This window comes from Rhinoraja longicauda, chromosome 4 (assembly GCF_053455715.1).
Source record: "Rhinoraja longicauda isolate Sanriku21f chromosome 4, sRhiLon1.1, whole genome shotgun sequence".
Lineage (NCBI taxonomy): Eukaryota > Metazoa > Chordata > Chondrichthyes > Rajiformes > Arhynchobatidae > Rhinoraja > Rhinoraja longicauda.
This window is the reverse complement of record NC_135956.1, coordinates 71,779,724-71,802,166: the sequence shown is the minus strand read 5'-3', so window position 1 is coordinate 71,802,166 and position 22,443 is coordinate 71,779,724. Positions and strand designations below refer to the sequence as shown.

Here is a 22,443-nt window from a genome sequence, read left to right as displayed (position 1 = left end):
GGGGGTTGATTTACAGATGGGTGGACAAAGGCCAGAGACGGGAAGAAGGCAAAAGACTGTGAGGTAAGGAGGGAAGAGGTTCAAAATGTAAAGGCAGAGGAAGGAACATTGATGGAAAGAGATGGGGGGTAGGGAAAAGATAGTAGGAGAAATGGATGAGCGGTCAGGGCGAGCAGAGGGAAGAGGGGGGGGGGTGGAAGGGAGGGGGATGTTGTTGGTTCATGACCTAAAATTGGAGAATTCAATGATCATACCATTGGGTGGGAAAGCTCACTTGCCTGTCTTTTTCCAGCCCTCACTTCTCTTCCAGCTTTCTCCACCCCCACCCCACCCCCCCCCCCCCCCCCCCCCCCCACCCCCACTACAATCGGTCTGAAGAAGTGTCCCGAAGAAAGAAAGATATTGCCTTTCCATGTTTTCCATAGATACTGCCTGACCGGCTGATTTACTCCAGCACGTTGTGTCTTTTTTTGGTAAACCAGAATCTTCAATTTCTTACGGGTTGATCTATTCTTCAGTTTAACTATGGCATCAAATTTAAAACAAGAAAACCAAGTAAAAGATGGAACAGCTAATATACTCAATTCGTTGCAATAATGAGAAGGATGTTTACTTGTCACATGTAAGTAATGAGAATGTTCCCTTTGAACCTCAGAATCTGGGCTTTCACTTGTCCCCATAAAGTAGGTTCTTGGGACAAAGCCAATGTGAGCCTCTTTTCTTACGAAGAAAACTTCCTAACATACTCAAGTCAAGTCAAGTCAAATTTATTTGTCACATACACATACACGATGTGCTGTGAAATGAAAGTGGCAATGCCTGCGGGTTGTGCACAAAAATAATTACAGTTACAGCATATAAATAAAGTTAATAAGTTACTATTAGTGTCGACAAAAATTTAGTCTCTGGGGTTATAAAAGTTGACAGTCCTGATGGCCTGTGGGAAGAAGCTCCGTCTCATCCTCTCCGTTTTCACAGCGTGACAGCGGAGTCGTTTGCCTGATCGTAGCATCTGGAACAGTCCGTTACAGGGGTGGCAGGGGTCCCTCATGATCTTGCTTGCTCTGGATCTGCACCTCCTGATGTATAGGTCCTGCAGGGGGACGAGTGTAGTTCCCATGGTGCGTTCTGCCGAACGCACTACTCTCTGCAGGGCCATCCTGTCCTGGGCAGAGCTGTTCCCAAACCAGACTGTAATGTTGCCGGACACGATGCTCTCTACAGCCCCAGAGTAGAAGCAATGAAGGATCCTCAGAGACACTCTGAATTTCCTCAGTTGTCTAAGGTGGTAAAGGCGCTGCTTAGCCTTACCCACCAGTGCGGCAATGTGCGTTGCCCACGTCAGATCCTCTGCGATGCGGACTCCCAAGTATTTAAAACTGCTCACCCTATCCACAATAGACCCATTTATCTCCAGTGGCGTGTACGTCCTTGGATATTTAGCCCTTCTGAAGTCCACAATCAGCTCCTTTGTTTTAGTGACATTCAAGAGGAGGCTATTGTCCTGACACCAGAGTGCCAGATCAGCCACCTCCTCCCGGTAGGCCTTCTCATCGTTGTTGGAGATCCGGCCCACCACCACAGTGTCATCAGCAAACTTGATGATGGAGTTTGAGCTGAACCTGGCCCCACAGTCATGTGTGTACAGGGAGTACAGTAGGGGGCTAAGGACGCAGCCCTGGGGGGATCCTATGTTCAGGGTGAGGGAGCTAGATGTGTGTTCCCCCATCCTGACCACTTGGGGCCTGGCAGTGAGAAAGTCCAGGACCCAGGCACACAGAGGGGTGCTAAGCCCCAGTTCCAGCAGCTTCTCAACCAGTCTGCTGGGGACTATTGTGTTGAATGCTGAACTAAAGTCAATGAACAGCATCCTCACATAGCCCCCCTGGCTGTCCAGATGAGAAAGAGCGGTGTGTAGAACCTGGGAGACCGCATCATCCGTGGACCTGTTCGGACGGTACGCGAACTGTAGTGGGTCCATGTTGCGAGGAAGGAGGGCGCAGATGTGCTTCTTGACTAGCCTCTCAAAGCATTTCATGACAACCGAGTTGAGGGCCACCGGTCGGTAGTCATTTAAACACGCTGGAGAGGCATTCTTTGGCACCGGTACAATGATGGATCTTTTGAAGCATGCAGGGACCACGGACTTTGCCAAGGAGATGTTGAATATTGTGGTGAGCACTGGAGCAAGCTGAGTAGCACAAGACTTTAGTACTCGCCCAGATATACCATCTGGGCCTCCAGCTTTCCTCGTGTTCACACGCGTCAGAGCCCACCTCACCTCATGCTCGGACACCGAGAATGTGTGCACATCCCCGGCGGTGGATCCCCCTCCATCCTCGCTAGCCAGCGCCCCTTCGGTGCTGTTTTTAGACGGCGAGCTGGTGGTGTTACCCGTCTCAAACCGTGCATAAAAAGAGTTCAGGTCATCAGCTAAGGAGGAGCCGGCACTTCCGGTTGAGGGGGTGCTGGACCTGTAGCTAGTTATAGTCCGTAGCCCCTGCCAAAGGCGCCTGGTGTCCTGCTGCTCCATCTGTGACTCCATCGTGTCCCGGTACCTCCTTTTTGCATCCTTCACTGCCCTTCGCAGTCGGTAGGACTCTCCCTTGTAGTCGTCCATGTTGCCGGATGCCAGACCGGAGTTGTAAGCAGCGGTGCGAGCATTCAAGGCCACGCGAATAGACCTGTCCACCCAGGGTTTTTGGTTAGGGAAGATACTGATCCTTACCGTGGGGATGATGGTATCGGCTATTGTGGCAATGAAGTCCGTAACCGCTTCCGCAAACTCATTTACGTCTCTGGAACTTGCTTGGAACATGTTCCAGTCGACTTCGCTCAGTACATCCTGCAGCATGGCCTCTGAATGGTCAGCCCACCGCTTTACGTCCCTCGTCACTGTCGCTTCCCGTACTATCCGTTGTTTGTACTCCGGCAGCAGGAAAATGGCAGCGTGGTCAGATTTCCCAAAGGGAGGGAGAGAAACGGCCTTGTAGCCTTTCCTGAACGGCGTGTAGCAGTGGTCCAAAGTTCTTTCCCCCCTGGTGACACACGTGATGTTTTGGTAGAAGTTGGGCATGACCTTTTTGAGATTTCCCCTATTGAAGTCTCCAGCCACCAGCACAGCCGCATCAGGGTTCTTGTTTTGGTGTTGACACAACACATCGTGTAGGGTGGACAGTGCCACGTCGGTGTCCGCATGCGGTGGGATATAGACGGCTGTGATGATCACCGAGCTGAACTCCCGGGGTAGGTAGAATGGTCGGCATGAGATAGTTAGATGTTCCAGGTCCGGCGAGCAGGAACGAGAAAGCGTCTTAATATTTCCAGGATTACACCAGTTATTATTGGTCAAGAAGCAGACTCCTCCGCCCTTGGATTTCCCGGATTCTTCCGTTCTGTCCGCCCGGAAAACAGTGAAGGACTCGGATGGGCAGATCACCTGGTCAGGCACCAGCGGGGTCAGCCATGTTTCAGTCAGACAAAGGATGTTACAGTTCTTTATGTCCCTCTGGAATCTGATCCTTGCCCTCAGGTCATCCAGCTTGTCTGCGTAATAGCAGTCTGCGTGCAAGGAAGTTGTCCATCACTCCTCCTCAGAGTAACATCACCATCTTGGATGGACCCATGCTACATTATGTTCGGAGAATCATAAAATGACACAGCATAAAAGGAGGCCATTTGGCCCTCTGAATGTGTGTTTGGAGGTTCGATCCATCCCTCTGTTCTATACTCTAGCCCTGCATTCGTTTTTTTCCTTTTCATGTACAGCTATATTGTCATATTTGTTTGAAAGCTACAATCTTGGTACCACCTTCCTTTCAGGCTACACATTTCTAATCATAAATTGCTGTGCGAAGAAATTTTTCCTTATTTCCCCTCTGGTCGTGTCCATAAGTGACAGAAGCAAAATGAGACCATTCGGCCCATCAAGTCTACTCCGCCATTCGATCTGGCTGATCTATCTTTCCCTCTCAACCCCATTCTCCTGCCTTCCCTCCGTAACCCTGACACCCATACTCATCAAGAGTCTATCAATCTCTGCCTTAAAATATTCATTGACTCCACAGCCTTCTGTGGCAATGAATTCCATATGGGGGCACATGATCAACTCACCATTTTACTTAAATCATCGACTTCCTCATCAGCATTTATCAATCTTTATCAATCAGTTTGAATTGGCAACATCGCTTCCTTCTCGCTGACCATTAGCACGGGGACACCTAAAGACTGTGCTCATTTCCCTGCTCTGCTCACTCTATACCTATGGATCAATGGTTCAATTGTGTTTTGCTATCACATGTGCAAATGCACCGTGAAAATCTTTTCTTACATACAGCTCAGTAAAGTATTACCATAATCCCAGATTAGCAAAGTGCACAGAAATGATACTCTGGAGGCGCCAGGTTTTGACGCCATTTTCAAAGTCCAGTTCGTGCCCTAGGTCTTTTGACCAGCGCCCGATCCAGTCAAGCCCCAGGCCGCTGCAGGGCCTCCAGCCATTGCATTGCTTGGACATCTGGGTCGATCAGCGAGCCGACATCCCTCTCCTTTCCTGCCCGCCTTTGTCCACTGGGTCGCCTCCCGCAGCTGACCATGAGGGTGCAGAAGGCACTCTGTTGACACTCCTAATGGCCTTGCTTCTCGCGTCAGCAGTCACCGGCTCTCTCCTCTCCGGCGTCCGGTCTTCAGGGGACGAGCAGGAGAGGCTTCCCTGTACAGGCCGCAGCCTGCCGGGTCTTTTGCGTATATTTGGTTGTATAATTCTTATATATTTTGAAGTTGATGAGCAAAGTCATAAATTAATTTGTTCTCAAAAAAAGACACAAATTGCTGGAGTAACTCAGTGGGTCAGGCAACATCTCTAGAGAACATGGATAAATGACCTTCTGGGTCAGGACTCTTGGTCTGAAGGTCCTGACCCAAAAGGTCACCAATCCATGTTTTCCAGAGATGCTGAGTTACTCCAGCACTTTTTTATCAAATCATATTGGCATTGTTACATGTTAAAAACTTATGTAACACAAAATGTTGCAATGGGACCATATCAAGAAAGCTCCTCTTTCTAACCTGTATTCTCACATCAATCTTCAACTATTTTCATTACTGCATTTCATTGCCAAAAGAGCAAAATAGATCACCACTGAACCAACTATTAACTTCTACCAACACCACACATTTTGGTTTAGTTTAGATACAGCATAGAAACAGGCCCTTCGGCTCACCGAGTTAACGCCGACCTGCGATCACCCCGTACACTAACACTACCCTGCACACTAGGGACAATTTACAATTTTTACTGAAGCCAATTAACCAACTATAGGAAAGAACTGTAAATGCTGGTTGACCTACAAACCTGGATGTCTTTGGAGTGTGAGAGGAAACTGGAGCACCCGGAGAAAAAGCACACAATCAATGGGAGAACTTACAAACTCCATGCAGACAGCACCCACAGTCAGAATCAAACCCAGGTCTCTGATGCTGTAAGGCAGCAACTCAACTACTGTGCCACCGTACCGCCCAAAATAAAATCTTCCAACACCAAGAACAATTTTCAGAGATATTTATCTGGATATGTTTTTCATGCAATAATTTTTCCCAAAATCTAAGTGAAAGCAACTACCGTGCAGTTAAAAAGAAGCTTGCTCTTGCCCCAAATCAAAAATGTTTTTCTAGCTTTTAGTCTTTGTTAATATAAACTGCTTTGCTTTCTGCCTGTGTTCGCTTTATAAAATTAATTCTGGATTTTGTTCAATGCCTACAAAGCACACTTCCAAAAATAATATTTGAAATTCACTTGTACAGCACTCCTCCTGCTTATCTCTGCTTCACTAAATGGAATGGAGACTTTACATCCATAAAGCTAATCTCATCTACAGCTTCAATCTACTCTAACTCAAACAAGCAATCAGGTTGCAGCCTATTTAAAACATTCTCAGACAGAAAGCTAAACAACTTACTTGCTTTTAAACTGTTGGTAAGGCATAGTAAAGATGTTTAACTGCAGATTTATAGTTAGCTGTTAATACATCACTAAGGTCAGTAAATTCTAAAAATACGGTGAACAATCTGTAGCAATACCTGTTTTTTTAAATGCAAACAAACGGGATCCTTCACTGTCCGAGATCACTTTTAAATTATTGCAGATTAGCAATCGAATATAATATAGATAACATTTCAAACACTACTTTCAAAGAAAATGTTTTAGCTTACATCATAAATGACAAGCAAAATTACAAAGTCAATTAAGTTCATTTAAACACTTGCCACATTTCACATTTATACTGCTAAAATGCAGACCCATTAAATAAAACCACATTTATGTACAGGAAATATGACTTCTTATTGCAGGCAACATACAGCGTGTAACACAAAAGTACATGAAGTGTTAGTGATTGCACAGGGGTAATTTGACAAACATAGAACCATTCTTTAGTTTAGGTCTTGATTAAGCACAAATGACAGATCATTTGCAGCTCTAACACCTATTGACATTACGAATTCTACACAATGTGAACATATTATTCCATGTCACAGAAATCTGATTTAATCTGCACGTCCCATGGATTTTGACATTTTAAACCATGCTCCGTGGCACTTCAGTTCCGATCAAAATACTCCATTGAGCAATAAGAGCTTCCATTTTCATGGACACATTCTAAATTAAAGGGCCTATTACCACATAGTTTATGTCCATAAGTTCTAGGAACAGAATCAGGACATTCGGCACACCGAGTCTTCTCTACCATTCAATCATGGCTGATCTATCTTTCCCTCCCAACTCCATTCTCCTGCCTTCTCCCCATAACCTCTGACACACTTACTAATGAAGAATCTGTCAATCTCCGCCTTAAAAATATCGATTGACAGCCTCCACAGCCGTCTGTGGCAATGAATTCCACAGATTCACCACCTTCTGACCAAATAAATTCTTCTTCATCTCCTGTCTAAAGGTACATTCTTTTTATTCTGGGACTATGGCCCCTGGTCCTAGACTCTCCCATTAGTGAAAACATCCTAAACATCCAGACTCTCCCACTAGTGAAAACATGAAAACATCCTCTCCCGCATTCACTCTATAAAGGACTTTCACTATTCGGTAAGTTTCAACAAGGTTCCCCCTCATCCTTCTAAACTGTACTATATAGTTATATTTGGATATACTTGAGAAATTGGAATTACAGTGATGCTAAGACCATTGTCGCAGACAATTAAAATCCAAGGCAATAACATCAGCTTAACCCAATTACTACCCTTGCATTTGAATCTGAACATTTGAAAAAAGATTAAAATGTACAATCGAGGTTGAAATTTAAAACCACCAGCAGGCAACCGTGAAGACCATGGCCTAATTAAACTTACTTCCCCCCCCCCAGCGACTCTGCAGAAAATAGTCAGCAACGTCCTCCGCTTGGGGCAGCTTACATCTGACTTCCTTGCCTGGGCTTTGCAAGGCAAAGGACAGATTCAAGCTTGAGGTTGGATGATTCTGGCCTCACACTTCACTGGGAGACTTTACATTGGGTGCAGTTGTGGAGTGCAAATGCACTGAGTTGAGGAGCCGGAATGGACTTGGATTCTTGACCCAGACCCGGTACTTGTTGGATCCCATCAGGTTTGGACCAGGACAAGTGCATAATCTAACAAAATATTCTCAATCGGTTGGAATCAGCCCAACACCCCAACCATAGAGTCACAATAGACAAAAAATGCAGGAGTAACTCAGCAAGACAGGTAGCATCTCTGGAGAGAAGAAATGGGTGACGTTCATGCCGACCAATGCACCCATCCAAGTGTCTTTTAAATACTGTTATTGCATCTGCTTCAGATATCTCCTCTAGCAATAGACACAAAATGCTGGAGTAACTCGGCGGGTCAGGCAGCATCTCTGGCCAAAAGGAATTGGTGATGTTTCTGGTCGAGACACTTCGTCAGACAGAGACGGGGGAGAAGGAAACAAGAGGTATGAAAAAGTACAGAACAAATCAGAGCCAGCACCATACTTTACCCGCACCTTCTTTACCTTTCTATTTCATGCTGTACATTTTCATACTTCTAGATTCCCTATCACCTGACTCTAAGTCTGAGGGAGGGTCTCGACCCGAAACGTCACCTATTCCTTTTCTCCAGAGATGCTGCCTGGCCCGCTGAGTTATTCCAGCATTTTGTGTCTATTTTTGGTTTAAACCAGCATCTGCAGTTGCTTCATAGGCACCTCGATCCATATATACACCACACTGAGTGAAAACATTGCCTTTCAGGTTCAGGTTTCACCTCTTCAATGCCACGATTGTATCTGCCTCCACCACCACCTCTGGTTCCTGGCACTCACCACCAGGGCCGTCTTAACGCATGGGCCTGATGGGCACTTGCCCGGGGCCCCACGAGCATAGGGGCCCCATGCTAATCTGTGTATGTTAAGTGACTTGCAATAAATAAATACTACTTTAAAAATGTAGGTTCAATAAGTGCTTTTTTCGCAACATTTTCCACCCCTAAGTGCTTCTCACAGCGATCTGTAAGTGCTTTTCGCAACAATGTAGCACCCTAAGTCCATCGCTAAGTGCTTTTCGGTAAGTGCTTTTCGCCGGCACGACAGGGGGGGGCTGGTAGGGAAAGGGGGGGTGGGGGAGAGTAACGGTAGAGGCCCCAATACACTGCTTTGCCCGGGGGCCCATAATGCTGTAAAAACGGCCCTGCTCACCACCCTCTGTGTAAAAAACATACCCCACACATTTCCTTTAAACTTTGTCCCTCTAGTACTTGATTTTCCAAGGTTCTGACTGTCTATTTTATATTTTAAATGTGGTGTAAACCCATTTTTGTAATAGGGTGGCAGGACTTGGCTGAAGAAAATTACTTAAAAAGAGTTTAAAAAAATGAAATTAACTTAAGTTGCCTTATCTATTTCAATCGTTTTTAAATTCAAAGACGTACAGGTATGTAGGTTAATTGGCTGGGTAAATGTAAAAATTGTCCCTAGTGGGTGTAGGATAGTGTTAATGTACGGGGATCGCTGGGCGGCACGGACTTGGAGGGCCGAAAAGGCCTGTTTCCGGCTGTCTATATATGATATGATATGATATGATATGATAAATGCATGAGAGCAACCAGATGTCAAATGTTAATCAGGGCAATCTTGATGCGTGACTTCTGTATTCATCACCTAAAATCGGTATTGTTACTCCCGGCGGGCAACGGCTCACTCAGGCAACAAGACCGAGCCCGGAGAGGTTGCCGCAGAGCCCGGCTTCTGCTCACCACGTGCATTGGAGAGGAGGGAGTCGGACCGAGGGCCGGTAAACAGAGCCGCTAGAGGCCCCACAGCATCCTGTGGCTTGGCCCAGCAGCCTAGCGAGCCGTGGCTGCATCCCAACCTCAGGCCACATCTCGCTCAAAGAGGGATGGCTGCTGAGCCTTGGACCGGCTGGCCCCGTGGATCGGGAATCGGAGAGGGGGTGGAACGAGACGGCGACGGCGGTGGACACTGGACACTGGACCCGCCTGGTGATAGGAACCGGCGGGTCTTACATTCTGCACCTTCCCTTCGAGGTCAGTACAGTTCTATGTTCTAGCACTGTTTTCCTCTCATTCATCTCCCTCAATTTACATCTCCTGCAGACAGATCACCTGCAAGTCACAATCCTTCTCAGATTTCCTTATGACATTGAGGCTGTCCCATCCCCCGACTTATTCCTTTCCTAAACTCTTCCAGCCAACAACAACACCATCCATGTCAACCTTTCATGTGCATTCTCTTTGTTCTCTCCACTTTCACCTCTGCAGCATAAAACTTTGTTTTCTAACATTTCCAGGTTCTGATGAAAAACCATTGATGAGAACCGGGTTCGATCTTGACTATGAGTGCTGTCTGTATGGAGTTTGTACGTTCTCCCTGTGACCTTGTGGGTTTTCTCTGGGTGCTCAGGTTTACTCCCACACTCCAAAGACGTACAGGTTTGTAGGTTAATGGCTTCGATAAAAAGTGTAAATTGTCCCTAGTGTGTGTAGGATATTGCCAGTGTACAGGATGATCGCTGGTCGGCGCGCTGAAAGGCCTGTTTCCATGCTGTACCTCTAAGGCCAAAAGTCTAAAAGGATTTGGGCTAAGAGCTTACCTTCGTCAAGAATAGGCTTTGAAATCACAAAAGGAATCTCCTGCAGAGGTTCCATGTATTTGTGGCCTGCACTGATCACTTTGATCTGGGGTAGGCAGATGACCAAAGTTCCAGGCATGTTCTCTTCCGTATGGTACCAATTCCTCACTGTGCCAGGTATGTCACCAGCCACGATCGTACTTGGTGAGGGCAGGCTCTCAATTGGAAAGAACATGCAACAGGACTGAATCTCCAGCTGAAAGACACAAATTTAATGTGTTGAAATAAATCAATTATGTACAAAGTGTATAAACCACAGCATCGTACCAACAATCCACACTAGTTTCTATCAGTGAATAAAGAATTCTTCGACTGCACCATTGTTTCAGAATGTATTTAAGTTTATTCAAAATGCCAAACTCATCTGATAAATAAATCAGCATATCTAAAACCGAGTTAGGTTTAATCTGCAGAAGAAAAAGCAAGTATAAATATTTCTGTACAAATATTTAAGATTGTTAATCACATAAATGATAGGTTCAAAGGCAGAAACATTCTTTGAAAGGAAAAGGAAACCTTGCATATGTATTTTAGCATTGTGATGTTTGAGAAAAATACCTTTGAAGTGTTTCACAGACAGCAACATATCAGTTCATGAGCGAAAAAACTGCTGGAGGAACTTAGCAGGTCAGACAGCATCCGGGGAAGGATATGGAGAGACAAGGTTTTGGACAGATAAGGATGGTGGCATAGTGGTAGAGTTGCTTGCCTTACAGTGCCAGAGACCCGGGTTTGATCCTGACCACGGGTGCCATCTGTAGTGAGTTTGTAAGTTCTCCCTGCGACCGTATGAGTTTTCTCCCTCCAACGTCCTTATTAGTTTTCATTTTCCAACGAGTAGCTGGACCGAGTGGCTCGCTTGTCAACAGTTGACATATAATTTTATATTTAATCATATTTTTAAGTGACATAGAAGGAAGCTATACATTCCACTGAATTAATACTGTCTGTGCAATCCCATCCCTCACTTTATTTTCCTGTCACTTATTCTCCCACTTGACCACCAAACCCAACCAATTCTCTTACTTTAGATTAACTTAGAGATACAGCGTGGAAACGGCAGAACTGGGTTCGATTCTGACCACAAGTGGTGTCTGTGCGAAGTTTGTACGTTCTTCCTGTGACCGCGTCGGTTTTCTCTGTGGGCTCTGGTTTCCTCCCACACTCCAAAGACATGCAGGTATGTTGGTTAATTTGTTTCAGTAAAATTGTAAATTGTCCCCAGTGTGTAAGATAGTGTTAGTGTAAGGGGTGATCGCTGGTTGACGCGGATTCGGTGAGCCGAAGGGCTTGTTTCCACCCTGTATCTCTAAAGGTCTAAAGTAAAGTCAAAAGTTTACATGATTAGTATAAATGTAGACTAAATGGGCCAAAGGGCCCATTTCCATGCTGTATCTGGAAAGTATAAAGTAAAGTAAGAATGTTTATAGGATGTGTACATGTGGACTAGGTGGGCCAAAGTGCCTGTTTCTGTGCCGTATCTCTTCTCTAAGCCTCCTATAACTTTATGAACAATGCAGCATAAATGTTGCTGAAATTGATTGGAACACATAATTCAAAAATAACAAAGGACAGATGCAATAGAGTTTTGAACACAAGATGCAAGGTGGGTGAATAATGAAAGGGAACGAGAATTTTTGTACATAAAAGATTTAATGTTGCTGACCTTTTATTTGAGGGTCATGGAAATATTTATGCCTCAGAGTTGGGGGCCAAATCATGCCGTTATGCGCAATCTGATAGAGGGGGTTTTTTCACCATTTCTTCTGGCACCACCATTGTATCATCAAACGTCTAGACTTCCTTTTTCATACGCTTGAATAGTTAAATGTTAAGGTGCTCTGCAGGACAAGTAGTAACTCCTTGTCGTTTATAGAAGTACTAAGCCACACAAGCTGCACTTCCCAGAATCCATGAGGAAAGTAGGTAGCCTTAAGTGAAGTTCGACTGCCTTCCATAAAAAATACTTTTATGGTTTCCATTAGGTGGGTCCCGTAAAATGGTAACATTACACAATTTTGAAGAGGATGAAAACATGCTGATGTTTTATTGTAATACATTGCAGCTGGAGGGGCAACAAGCAGACCAGAAATACCCTTTCCATTAATACGGGGAGATGGAATAAGAAACCTGTTCTAACTGGTGAATGATGTTTTTGAATCATTACGACATGCCTTGTTCATTGTGGAAAAAAATTGTTATTAATCAACGATGTGATAGTGGATGCATTATTAGCTAGAAAATTGTTTATGCAGTAAACGTGTTGACAAGTGAAGGATTACACAGATTTAAAGCTGCAAACTATTAGCATGTGCTCGCCAGTGTGATGAGCTGTTCTGACCGTTCGCACCAGATTTTGTTTTTGAAAAAGACACTGGTGAGGCACATTCTGAGGAAACACAGCCCATCAGTACAGTAACTCGCATCACTGCCACAAACTCTCAGAAATTTAAACATCTGTAACATTACAAGAGGGTTTTAAATCCAAAATAAACAATCTTGGATCAATAAACCCTCTGATCAAAGGCATAATTAAGGTCGGCATGCGCCTCAAATAGCATTATAAGAGAAACAAATAAAGGCCTTTAATGTAACTATTTTTTTTTTTTTTTATTTATTCAATCTCTATTTTTCCACAATGAATTCTTGTCAGTTTGTTTAAGAAACAATGTACTGAATAATAGCTTAAAAAAGGAACATTTATGATCTGTGTGCCAGACTGGCGTAAAATCAAAGCTTCCAGCATTATCATATACTAAGTCATTCAGTAAAGGAAGATTCTGTGATTCAGAGTGCAGCTGAACACATTTAAGGGGACTGTATTGTCAGGAATTTCCGGCTTGCAAGCCAGAAATTCCAGATATAAACAAACTGACCACTCAACAGTATCCAGGATGACAGCGAACTACGAGCCTATTTCGATCTTTTCTCACTGCAAGTTTCTGCCCAAATATAACGATCCTCAGCGTACGCCTCTGCATGTACCCCTGTCCAAGAAAGCAAACAAACTCTTCAAACTTTACCACCTCTTACTCGCCAGGCTTTGTCCTGCCCCCCTCCCTCTTACATCTTTCACCCCCCCACCCCACCACCACAATCAGTCTAAAGAAGTGTCCGGATCCAAAATATTCAGTGTAGTTTAGTTTATTGTCACAAACACTGAGATATTGTGATAAGCTTCGATTGCGTGCTATCCAGTCAGTGGAAAGACTATACATGATTACAATCGAGCTGTCCACAGAGTACAGATACATGATACAGGAAATGGACGTCGCCTGTCCAAGTCCTCCGGAGATGCTGCCTGACCCGCTGAGTTCCTCCAACACTGTGTCTTTTTTTTGTAAAACAGCATCTGCAATTCCTTGTGTCTCCAAAATGTAGTTACATCTGGCTTTGTATGTTCATATATCAAATATCATAGTCATAAAGCAGGGAAACAGACCTTTCAGCCCAATCTGCTTATGCTGATCAAGATGCCACATCTACACAAATCCCACTTGCCTGTGTTTGGTTGATATCCCTTTAAACCTTTCCTATCCACGTACCTGTCCAAATGTATTTTAAATGGTGTTATAGTACCTGCCTCAACAACCCCCTCTGGCAGCTCGTTCCATATGCACACTACCCTCTGTGAAAAAGTTGCCCCTCGGGTTCCGATTAAATCTTTTCCCTCTCAACTTAAATCTATGTCCTCTGGTTCTTGATTCCCCTACTGTGTGTAAAATATCCACCTCATGATTTTATGCACCTCTTCAATATCACCCCATATCCTCCTTCGCTCCAAATAATCTCTGGAGTTATTTTAATTTCGACAGAGATTCTGCATGAAGGATGCATTGTTTAAATATCTTGGGACGTTGTATTCTTGGAAAGAGTGTGCTAAATCTTCCAGCTTCATTGAGGTTGGTGCTCTTGGCTGCTGCCTCGGCAGTTCAAAGTAAGAAACACGGTTAGTCTTGGCATCATGTTTGGAACAGGCATTGTTGATCCGAAGGGCCTGTTCTTCTGCTGCATTGTTCTATATTCTGCAGTTGAACTGCCCCAGTCTTCTTGTGTGCCAATTCCCCACAGGTTAAAAAATCTCAAACCTTTTTGGAAATACAGCCCTCTCCTTTTCAAACACCTCCAGTGTTCTAGCCTTCACAGTCTTCTAAAACAGAGAATTCCAGGGATTCATCACCCAAACTGGCAGAGCAAATAACCCATCATGTTCGGTACAGGCATTGTGGGCTGAAGGGCCTGCTCTTGTGCTGTACAGTTCTATGTTCGATGGTCTAACTAAAACGGATGATTCAGTCATCCATTTCATTTCTGAGTGTGGAAATTCTTCAGCACTTTCCTCATATTTCTAAGTACTTCACAAGGTGTGAATCACATGGGAGATATTCCAGTTTTTATTTTTAGTTTCGTCAGAGATACATGATGGACTGCAGCCCACCGTGTCCACACTGTCATGCCTTACATTCAACATCCAGAAGACTATGGTCCTGCTCCAACAGCACCACACTGTGCTCGTCAATCAATTAAACCAAAAATTAAATTACATTTCCACACTGTATGACTCTAATTCACAGGACACGAGTATCACTAGAGAGACAAATGTTTTTTTGGGGGGGATATCAGCAACTGCAGGTTTGGTGCAAGTCACTTAGCAACCTGACTTGGAAACACATCGCAGTTACTTCATCCTTGCTGTGATTAAATCCTGGAATTCTTGAACCAACATCATTGAGGGAATATTTCTACCAGAAGGATTTCAGCTCATCACCATCTTCCCAGGAGTAATTAGGGATGAATGATAACTGCTGTCCTTGCCAACTACATCTACATCCTGATTTCAAAAACACTGCTTTCATTACTTGCAAATTTGGTCATCCCTCATAATATCCCCCAGCTGCATCACTGAGCATGCCTGTACGAAACGCTTAAAGCAACTAACTCACTGAAAGGTGCTTCTGATACCATCGCTCCTCTGTAGTTACAAGCTGCTCAGCTGTTTATGCATCAGCTGAAACGAAGATTTGTTTAAAAAAGAAATTATACAATACAAATAGTTGCAATTCACATCTATAAGAACAGCAAGGTTCGTACGGAAATGAAATACAAGTCCACCACTGATTTTCCAGCATCTGATGGTCCAGCACCTCCTTTAATCCAGACAAAACTACGAGACCGCAGTTGAAATACTCGCAGGAAGTCCCTTCAAAAATGTGGCGCCTCGGCCGGGAGAGGTAGCCGATCTCGACCTCATCAGGACTTCCGCGGCTGATCGGCGAGTGGAGTCGGCCAGAGCTCTTGATCTCTGGTTCGGCAGATTCGTTTCCATAGCCGATGTCCGAAGCCGACTTTGTGGGCCAGGAGCACGGACCGCAAAGGCCGTGACCTCTGTTGGTCCGGCAGAACGAATAATCCACCAAGACTCTGGAACCAAGGGAAATCAGTAGTGGACCTGTAAAATGTTTACTTAAGAAAGCTTCAGCCAAATTGCTGATTAGTGAGTAGGTAAAGGTGTTAAGAGACATGGAACAAAGGCAGATGTATATCACACAAAAAAAAGATACAAATTGCTGGAGTAACTCAGCAGATCGAGCAACATCTCTGGAGAACATGGATAGATGTCAATTCTCGTCTTCAGACCCGAAACGTCAACTATCCACGTTCTCCAGGGATGCTGCCTGACCCGCTGAGTTACTCCTCCACTTTTCATCTTTTCTTTTAGTGAACCAGCATCTGCAGTTCCTTGTTTCTGTACATCGGCCAAAATCCAATTGAACAGGCATGAGGAACTGATGTTTCTGTTACTATATTTTTAATATTTGTCAACTAATATAATTCCAGTCTGCAACAGGAAACTGTAGATGTCAAAGGAGTTAAGCTTCCTAAAATATTAATAAAGATTAGTCAGGCAAAGGGTGCCATACTCAACAGCAAATGTCCTACGTACCTTAAACTGCAATTATACTGTTCATTACAAACTGCTTCCTTCTAATTTAACCATAGATTTGAGGATTTAGAAATATGTCAGATAGTCACAGAAAACATGGAGGTGTAATCTGGTATTTAGATTTTAGATTTTAGATTTAGAGATACAGCGCAGAAGCAGGCCCTTCGGCCCACCGGGTCCGCGCCGCCCAGCGATCCCCGCACATTAACACTATCCTACCCCCAGTAGGGACAATTTTTACATTTGCCCAGTCAATTAACCTACAACCCTGTACGTGTTTGGAGTATGGGAGGAAACCGAAGATCTCGGGGAAAACCCACGCAGGTCACGGGGAGAACGTACAAACTCCGTACAGACAGCACCCGTAGTCAGGATCGAACCTGAGTCTCCAGCGCTGCATTCACTGTAAGGCAGCAACTCTACCGCTGCGCCACCCTGCCGCCCTATAGTGAGTCCAGTCTGAGATTCAGGCTTGTAAATGCACACAACAATACAGAAAACATGAATGCAGGAAACATGTGTAGCCCTAATATTGGGCTTGTCATTGCTATTTACTCCAATGAAGGGGTGACCCAGTGGCACAGCTGGTGGGGCTGCTGCCTCACAGCACCAGAGACCTGGGTTCAATCCTGACTTCGAGTGCTGTCTCTGTGGAGTTTGCACGTTCTCCCTGTGACCATGTGTGTTTCCTCTGGGTGCTCCAGTTTCCTCCCACACCCCAAAGTGCAGGTTTGTAGGTTAATTGGCCATCTGTAAATTGCCCCTGGTGTGTGTGAAATGCATGAGAAAGCAGAGTAACACAGAATCAGTGTGAAGGCGTGATTGGGCTGGTTTCCAAGTTGTGTCTCTTAACTAAAAAACAGTGTAAAAAAAATGAAACATTGGACTCGGGTCAATTTTCCAAAGTGAAAAAATAGGGCCATCTTATTTATGGACACATCCCTTATTATTTATATTCCTTAATAAATTCAAGTTTAGTTTAGAGATATCACATGGAAACACGCCCTTCAGTGCATCGAGTCCACGTCGACCAGCGAACTAATAGAATCAGAATTGTCAAACTTAAGGTCCATGACATATTTTTACCAGAAAGTTTGTTCAAGAGGTACATGGATAAGATAAGCTTAGAGGGATATGGGCCAAATGCAGGCAGGTGGGACTAGTGCAGACAATATGTAGAAACAAAGATAGCTGCGGGAGTCAGAACGAGGGAAGAAGGGTTCCAACTCGGAATGTCACACATCCATTTTCTCCAGAGATGCTGCCTGACTCGCTGAGTTACTCCAGCACTTTGTGTCCATCTTTAGATGGGGGCACGTTGGTCGGAGTGGGCAAGTTGAGCTGAAGGGCTTGTTTCCACACCTTATAACTCTACGCGAGGTAAGCAAAACCTTGCGAGTTTCAATATCAACTCAATTTATCACTCTTTTCCTGTGTGCAAATAGATTCAGGTTGCTGACTACATGTCAGTAAGTCAAAGTAACAGAAATTCAGGAGTTAAAACGTAAATAGAAAATCAACCTATAACTGTAAATCATGTTATAATTCAACACACCGTTCATCAAGGGAAAAAAGTGAAGTAATATGCTAGTAACAGCACTCATGCTGAGGGTCAGATTCTGTTCATGGAAACCATCTGGTTCAGTCCCTTCGCTCTACACCAAACACAAATGATCTTTTAAAAAAAATATCCAATTCATTAATGCATCGCAGCTGCAACTTGTGTTACTTCATTTTTCCATGGTAATGTCCTTTCTGTTTCAAGGATCTGATTTCAGTTTGGTAGCAACGTATCCCTCCATCAATATTGAACACATTCATGTGTTAAATATTAAGAGTTATTGCAAATTCCTGAAATAGAATCATTTATTTTTAATTATGGCTACATCAGAACTTGTAAATCCTGAATATATCATGTTTGCAATTTTTTTTTTGTACTTGGAATTATATCTATTGGCAGGTGAACTTAATCATATTTTCAACTTTTAATAGGAAATTAATTTCAAATAGCGCATGTTTTTCATACTCTAAATATAGTTTGAAATTCCACTCCTTCATTAAAAACATGTTATTCGTGACAATAAAAATAACTTGTGAGAATAGATCCAATTTCAGGAAACAGACCTCCACTGAATAACTGCCCGGTCACAATCCACTAATCCCACCAATTGCTGGCCATAGGAAAGTCTTCTCAGCTCTGTCCAGCTACTGTTATCGAATGTAATGGGTACATCTAAAATTAATGCTTTGTTTGTTGCAGCACAAAAAGTATGTGTAAGATGATTGGAAAATTGTGTTCAGTTTTGGTCACCCTTATCATAAGGTCATAATGTCACAAGGAACAGGAATAGAATTAGGCCATTTGGTCCAGCAAGTCTACTCCGCCATTCAATCATGGCTGATCTATCTTGCCCCCCCCCCAACCCCATTCTCCTGCCTTCTCCCCATGACCTCTGACATCCGTACTTGTCAAGAATCTGCCTTAAAAATATCCACTGATTTGGCTTCCACAGCCTTCTCTGGCAAAGAATTCCACAGATTCACCACCCTCTGACTAAAGAAATTTCTCCTCATCTCCTTCCTAAAAGAACGTCCTTTAATTCTAAAGGAATTCGCTGTAGGAAGGACATTATTAAGCTAGAAAGAGTGCAAAGAAAATTTACCAGGACGTTACCAGGACTTAATGGGAAGAGGTATAGGGAGAGGCTGGGCATGCTAGGACTGTATTCCTTATAGCGCAGGACACTGAAGGGTGATCTAATAGGAGTGCATAAGATCACAAGGGGAATAGATAGGGTGAATGCACAGGGTCTTTTACCCAAGAGTAGGAGGACCAAGAAACAGCGGACACACGTTTAAGGTGAGAGGTAAGGTGGTATCATGTTCAGCGCAGAAATTGTGGGCCAAAGGGCCTGTTCCTGTGCTGTACTGTTCTGTTCTATTAAAGCAAACCATGGGTATAAAGTATTAAGACATAAGGTACTGCAGATGCTGGTTTACTAAACAAAGACACAAAGTTCTGGTATAACTGAGCGTGTCAAGCAGCATCACTGGAGAAGCTGAGAGTCTGAAGAAAAGTTGCAACCTAAATGTCATCTATCCATACTCTCCAGAGATGCTGGCTGACAAGCCTAGTTACTCCAGCTCTTTGGGTCTTTTCATGGCATAAAATATTACCTGTTGCAACCAAAGTATATAAAATGTGAAATAAGTTGAAAAGAAAATGGAATGTACTTAAGTATTTAACTTATAAACATGAAAATCATCCAAAAGGTTTGAGCTTTATCAACTCTAGTTTGAGCTTTCTTTTGCCTCAAATTACATTTTTAATCAGTTGGTCAGTCCTTAGTAAATACAAACTGGCATTGGTAATGTGTAGGTTAAAAAATTTTGGGGAAGGCTTCTTTGGCAGTTTAGTTGGCAATTATACCTATTCAACAGTAAGTACATTTAGTGAATATTATCCACTAGATAAGCAATTGAATTTAGAGTCATATAATCATTCCACGTGGAAACAGGCCCTTCGGTGCAACGTGCCCACGCCGATCAACCTGCCCCATATACACTAGTCCCACTTGCCTGCCTTTGGCCATTATCCCTTGAAACCTATTCTATCCACTCTAAACCTATCAATTTTCAACACTGTCCCAGCACATTTCACAAGTCTTCCACAATATCAGTCCTTTTGCATTCTTAATACAAATATGTGGTAGAAAGGTTCACATAAAAGGAATATCATAAAGGTGGAAGATTTGGAGAGTATTGACATCAAAAATTTATGAATTAAATGAGATGAGCACAATGTCACTGAGTTTAAGAGTGCTTATTTAGGCTGCTTTTTCTTTTAAATTTTAACCAAAATGTTTGTCTTCTTTCAGTTTAGTTTAGAAATATGTGGAAACAGTCACTTCTATCCATTGAGTCGATGCCAACCATCAATCACATGTTCACACTGGTTTTCTTATCCCACTTCCGCATCCACTAGGAGCAATTTACAGAGTCCAATTAATCTGCAAATTTGCACGTCTTTCGGTTATGGGAGGAAACCGGAGCACCCAGAGGAAACCCACACAGTCACAGGGAGAACATGCAAACTCCACAAAGACAACACCCGAGGTCAAGATCGAACCAGCTGTGCCACGGTGACACCAGAATTTAATTTGAAGTCAACCATGTGCACAATCGCTTAAATTGCATTATTATTTGCACTGTGCTGTAGCAATCAGCAGTAGCAGCAGCAATCAGCAGTAGCAGCAGCAATCAGCAGTAGCAGCAGCAATCAGCAGTAGCAGCAGCAATCAGCAGTAGCAGCAGCAATCAGCAGTAGCAGCAGCAATCAGCAGTAGCAGCAGCAATCAGCAGTAGCAGCAAGCAGCAGCAGTAGCAGAAGCAGCAGCAAGCAGCAAGCTGTGTTGCTTGGGAAGTAGTGTGTGGGGATTGTGTGGGGATTGTGTGGGGATAGTAAGGAGTAAGACCTGTGTGATCTCCCGGACTAGTTTCGATCGCCTAGCTTGGGGTTGGAGAGGAATTTCCCGGATTTTTTCCCAAATTGGCCTGGGTTTTTTATCCGGTTTTTCGCCTCTCCCAGGAGATCACTCAGTTCTTTTGGGTGGGCGGTTGGAGCGGTTGGAGTAGCGGCCGGGCGGTAGGTTTAGTAACTGAGCGCGGGGCTTTGTTTGGAGAGTATGACTGCCAGGGCAGTTTTTTGTTCTGGGTGTCAGATGTGGGGAATCTGGGAGTCTGACAGTCTTCCAGACATCCACATCTGCGCCAGGTGTGACGAGATGGGGCTCCTAAGGGACCGTATTAGGAACCTGGAGCGGCAGATTGATGACCTCCGTCTGATCAGGGAGAGTGAGGAGGTTATAGATAGGAGTTACAGGGAGGTGGTCACTCCTAGACCACGGGAGGTAGACAAGTGGGTCACTGTTAGGGGGGGCAAGGAACAGAGGCAGGGACTAGGGAGTACCCCGGTGGCTGTACCCCTTGGAAATAAGTACTCCTGTTTAAGTACTGTTGGGGGGGACAGCCTACCTGGGGGCAACGACGGTGCCCGGGCCTCTGGCAAGGAGTCCGGCCCTGTTGCTCAGAAGGGTAGGGAAAGGAAGAGGAGAGCAGTAGTAATAGGGGACTCTATAGTGAGGGGGTCAGATAGGCGTTTCTGTGGACGCAGTCGGGAGACCCGGATGGTGGTTTGCCTCCCTGGTGCCGGTGTCCGGGATGTGTCTGAGCGTGTCCAGGATATCCTGAAAGGGGAGGGAGAGGAGCCAGAGGTCGTGGTACATATAGGTACCAACAATATAGGTAGGATAAGGGAAGAGGTCCTGAAAAGAGAATTCAGGGGGCTAGGAAGAGAGTTAAAAAAAAGGACTTCCAAAGTAATAATCTCAGGCTTACTGCCTGTGCCACGCGATAGTGAGAATAGGAATGGAGTGAGGTGGAGGATAAATACGTGGCTGAGGAACTGGTGCAGGGAGCAGGGTTTCAAGTTTCTGGATCATTGGGACCTCTTCTGGGGGAAGTATGACCTGTACAAAAGGGACGGGTTGCATCTGAACCCGAGGGGAACCAATATCCTGGCGGGGAGATTTGCTAAAATAACTGCGGAGACTTTAAACTAGTACGGTTGGGGGGAGGGACTCAAACACAGATAGCTAATAGGCAGTGTGTGAGGCAGGAGGCAGAAAAGGGAAACACTCAGACCCAATATGTAGGAGAGAAAGAAGGGAAAAGAAATAAACTGAGAATAAGAAATGATGGGTCCCTTAAATGTGTATATTTTAATGCTAGGAGCATTGTAAGAAAGGTGGATGAGCTTAGAGCCTGGATTGACATCTGGAAGTATGATGTTGTGGCGATCAGTGAAACATGGTTGCAGGAGGGTTGCGATTGGCAATTAAATATTCCAGGATTTCATTGTTTCAGATGTGATAGAATCGGAGGGGCAAGAGGTGGGGGTGTTGCATTGCTTGTCAGGGAGGATATCACAGCAGTGCTTTGGCAGGACAGACTAGAAGGCTCGATTAAGGAGGCTGTTTGGGTGGAACTCAGAAATGAGAAAGGTTTAGCAACACTTATAGGGGTGTATTATAGACCGCCAAATAGGGAACGAGAATTGGAAGAGCAAATATGTAAGGAGATAGCAGATATTAGTAGTAAGCACAGAGTGGTGATTGTGGGTGATTTCAATTTTCCGTATATAGACTGGGAATCACATTCTGTTAAAGGGCTGGATGGTTTGGAGTTTGTAAAATGTGTGCAGGATAGTTTTTTGCAGCAATACGTAGAGGTGCCTACCAGAGAAGGGGCAGTGTTGGACCTCCTGTTAGGAAATGAGATGGGTCA

At 44.3% G+C, this 22,443-nt stretch overlaps 1 protein-coding gene across 5 annotated transcripts in view; it reads right to left on the bottom strand.

Moving 5' to 3' along the window:
- vps13b (vacuolar protein sorting 13 homolog B) overlaps positions 1-22,443 on the bottom strand; it is a 752,723-nt gene that overhangs the window by 301,178 nt on the left and 429,102 nt on the right. For all 5 annotated transcript variants that reach the window (XR_013547184.1, XM_078398050.1, XM_078398047.1 and 2 more), the window contains exon 23: positions 10,116-10,350. Coding sequence is in view for 4 of the 5 variants with exons in the window: in XM_078398050.1 (XP_078254176.1) it covers positions 10,116-10,350 (235 nt within the window). In the remaining variant the exon portion in view is untranslated. The remainder of the gene's footprint in view (positions 1-10,115; positions 10,351-22,443) is intronic.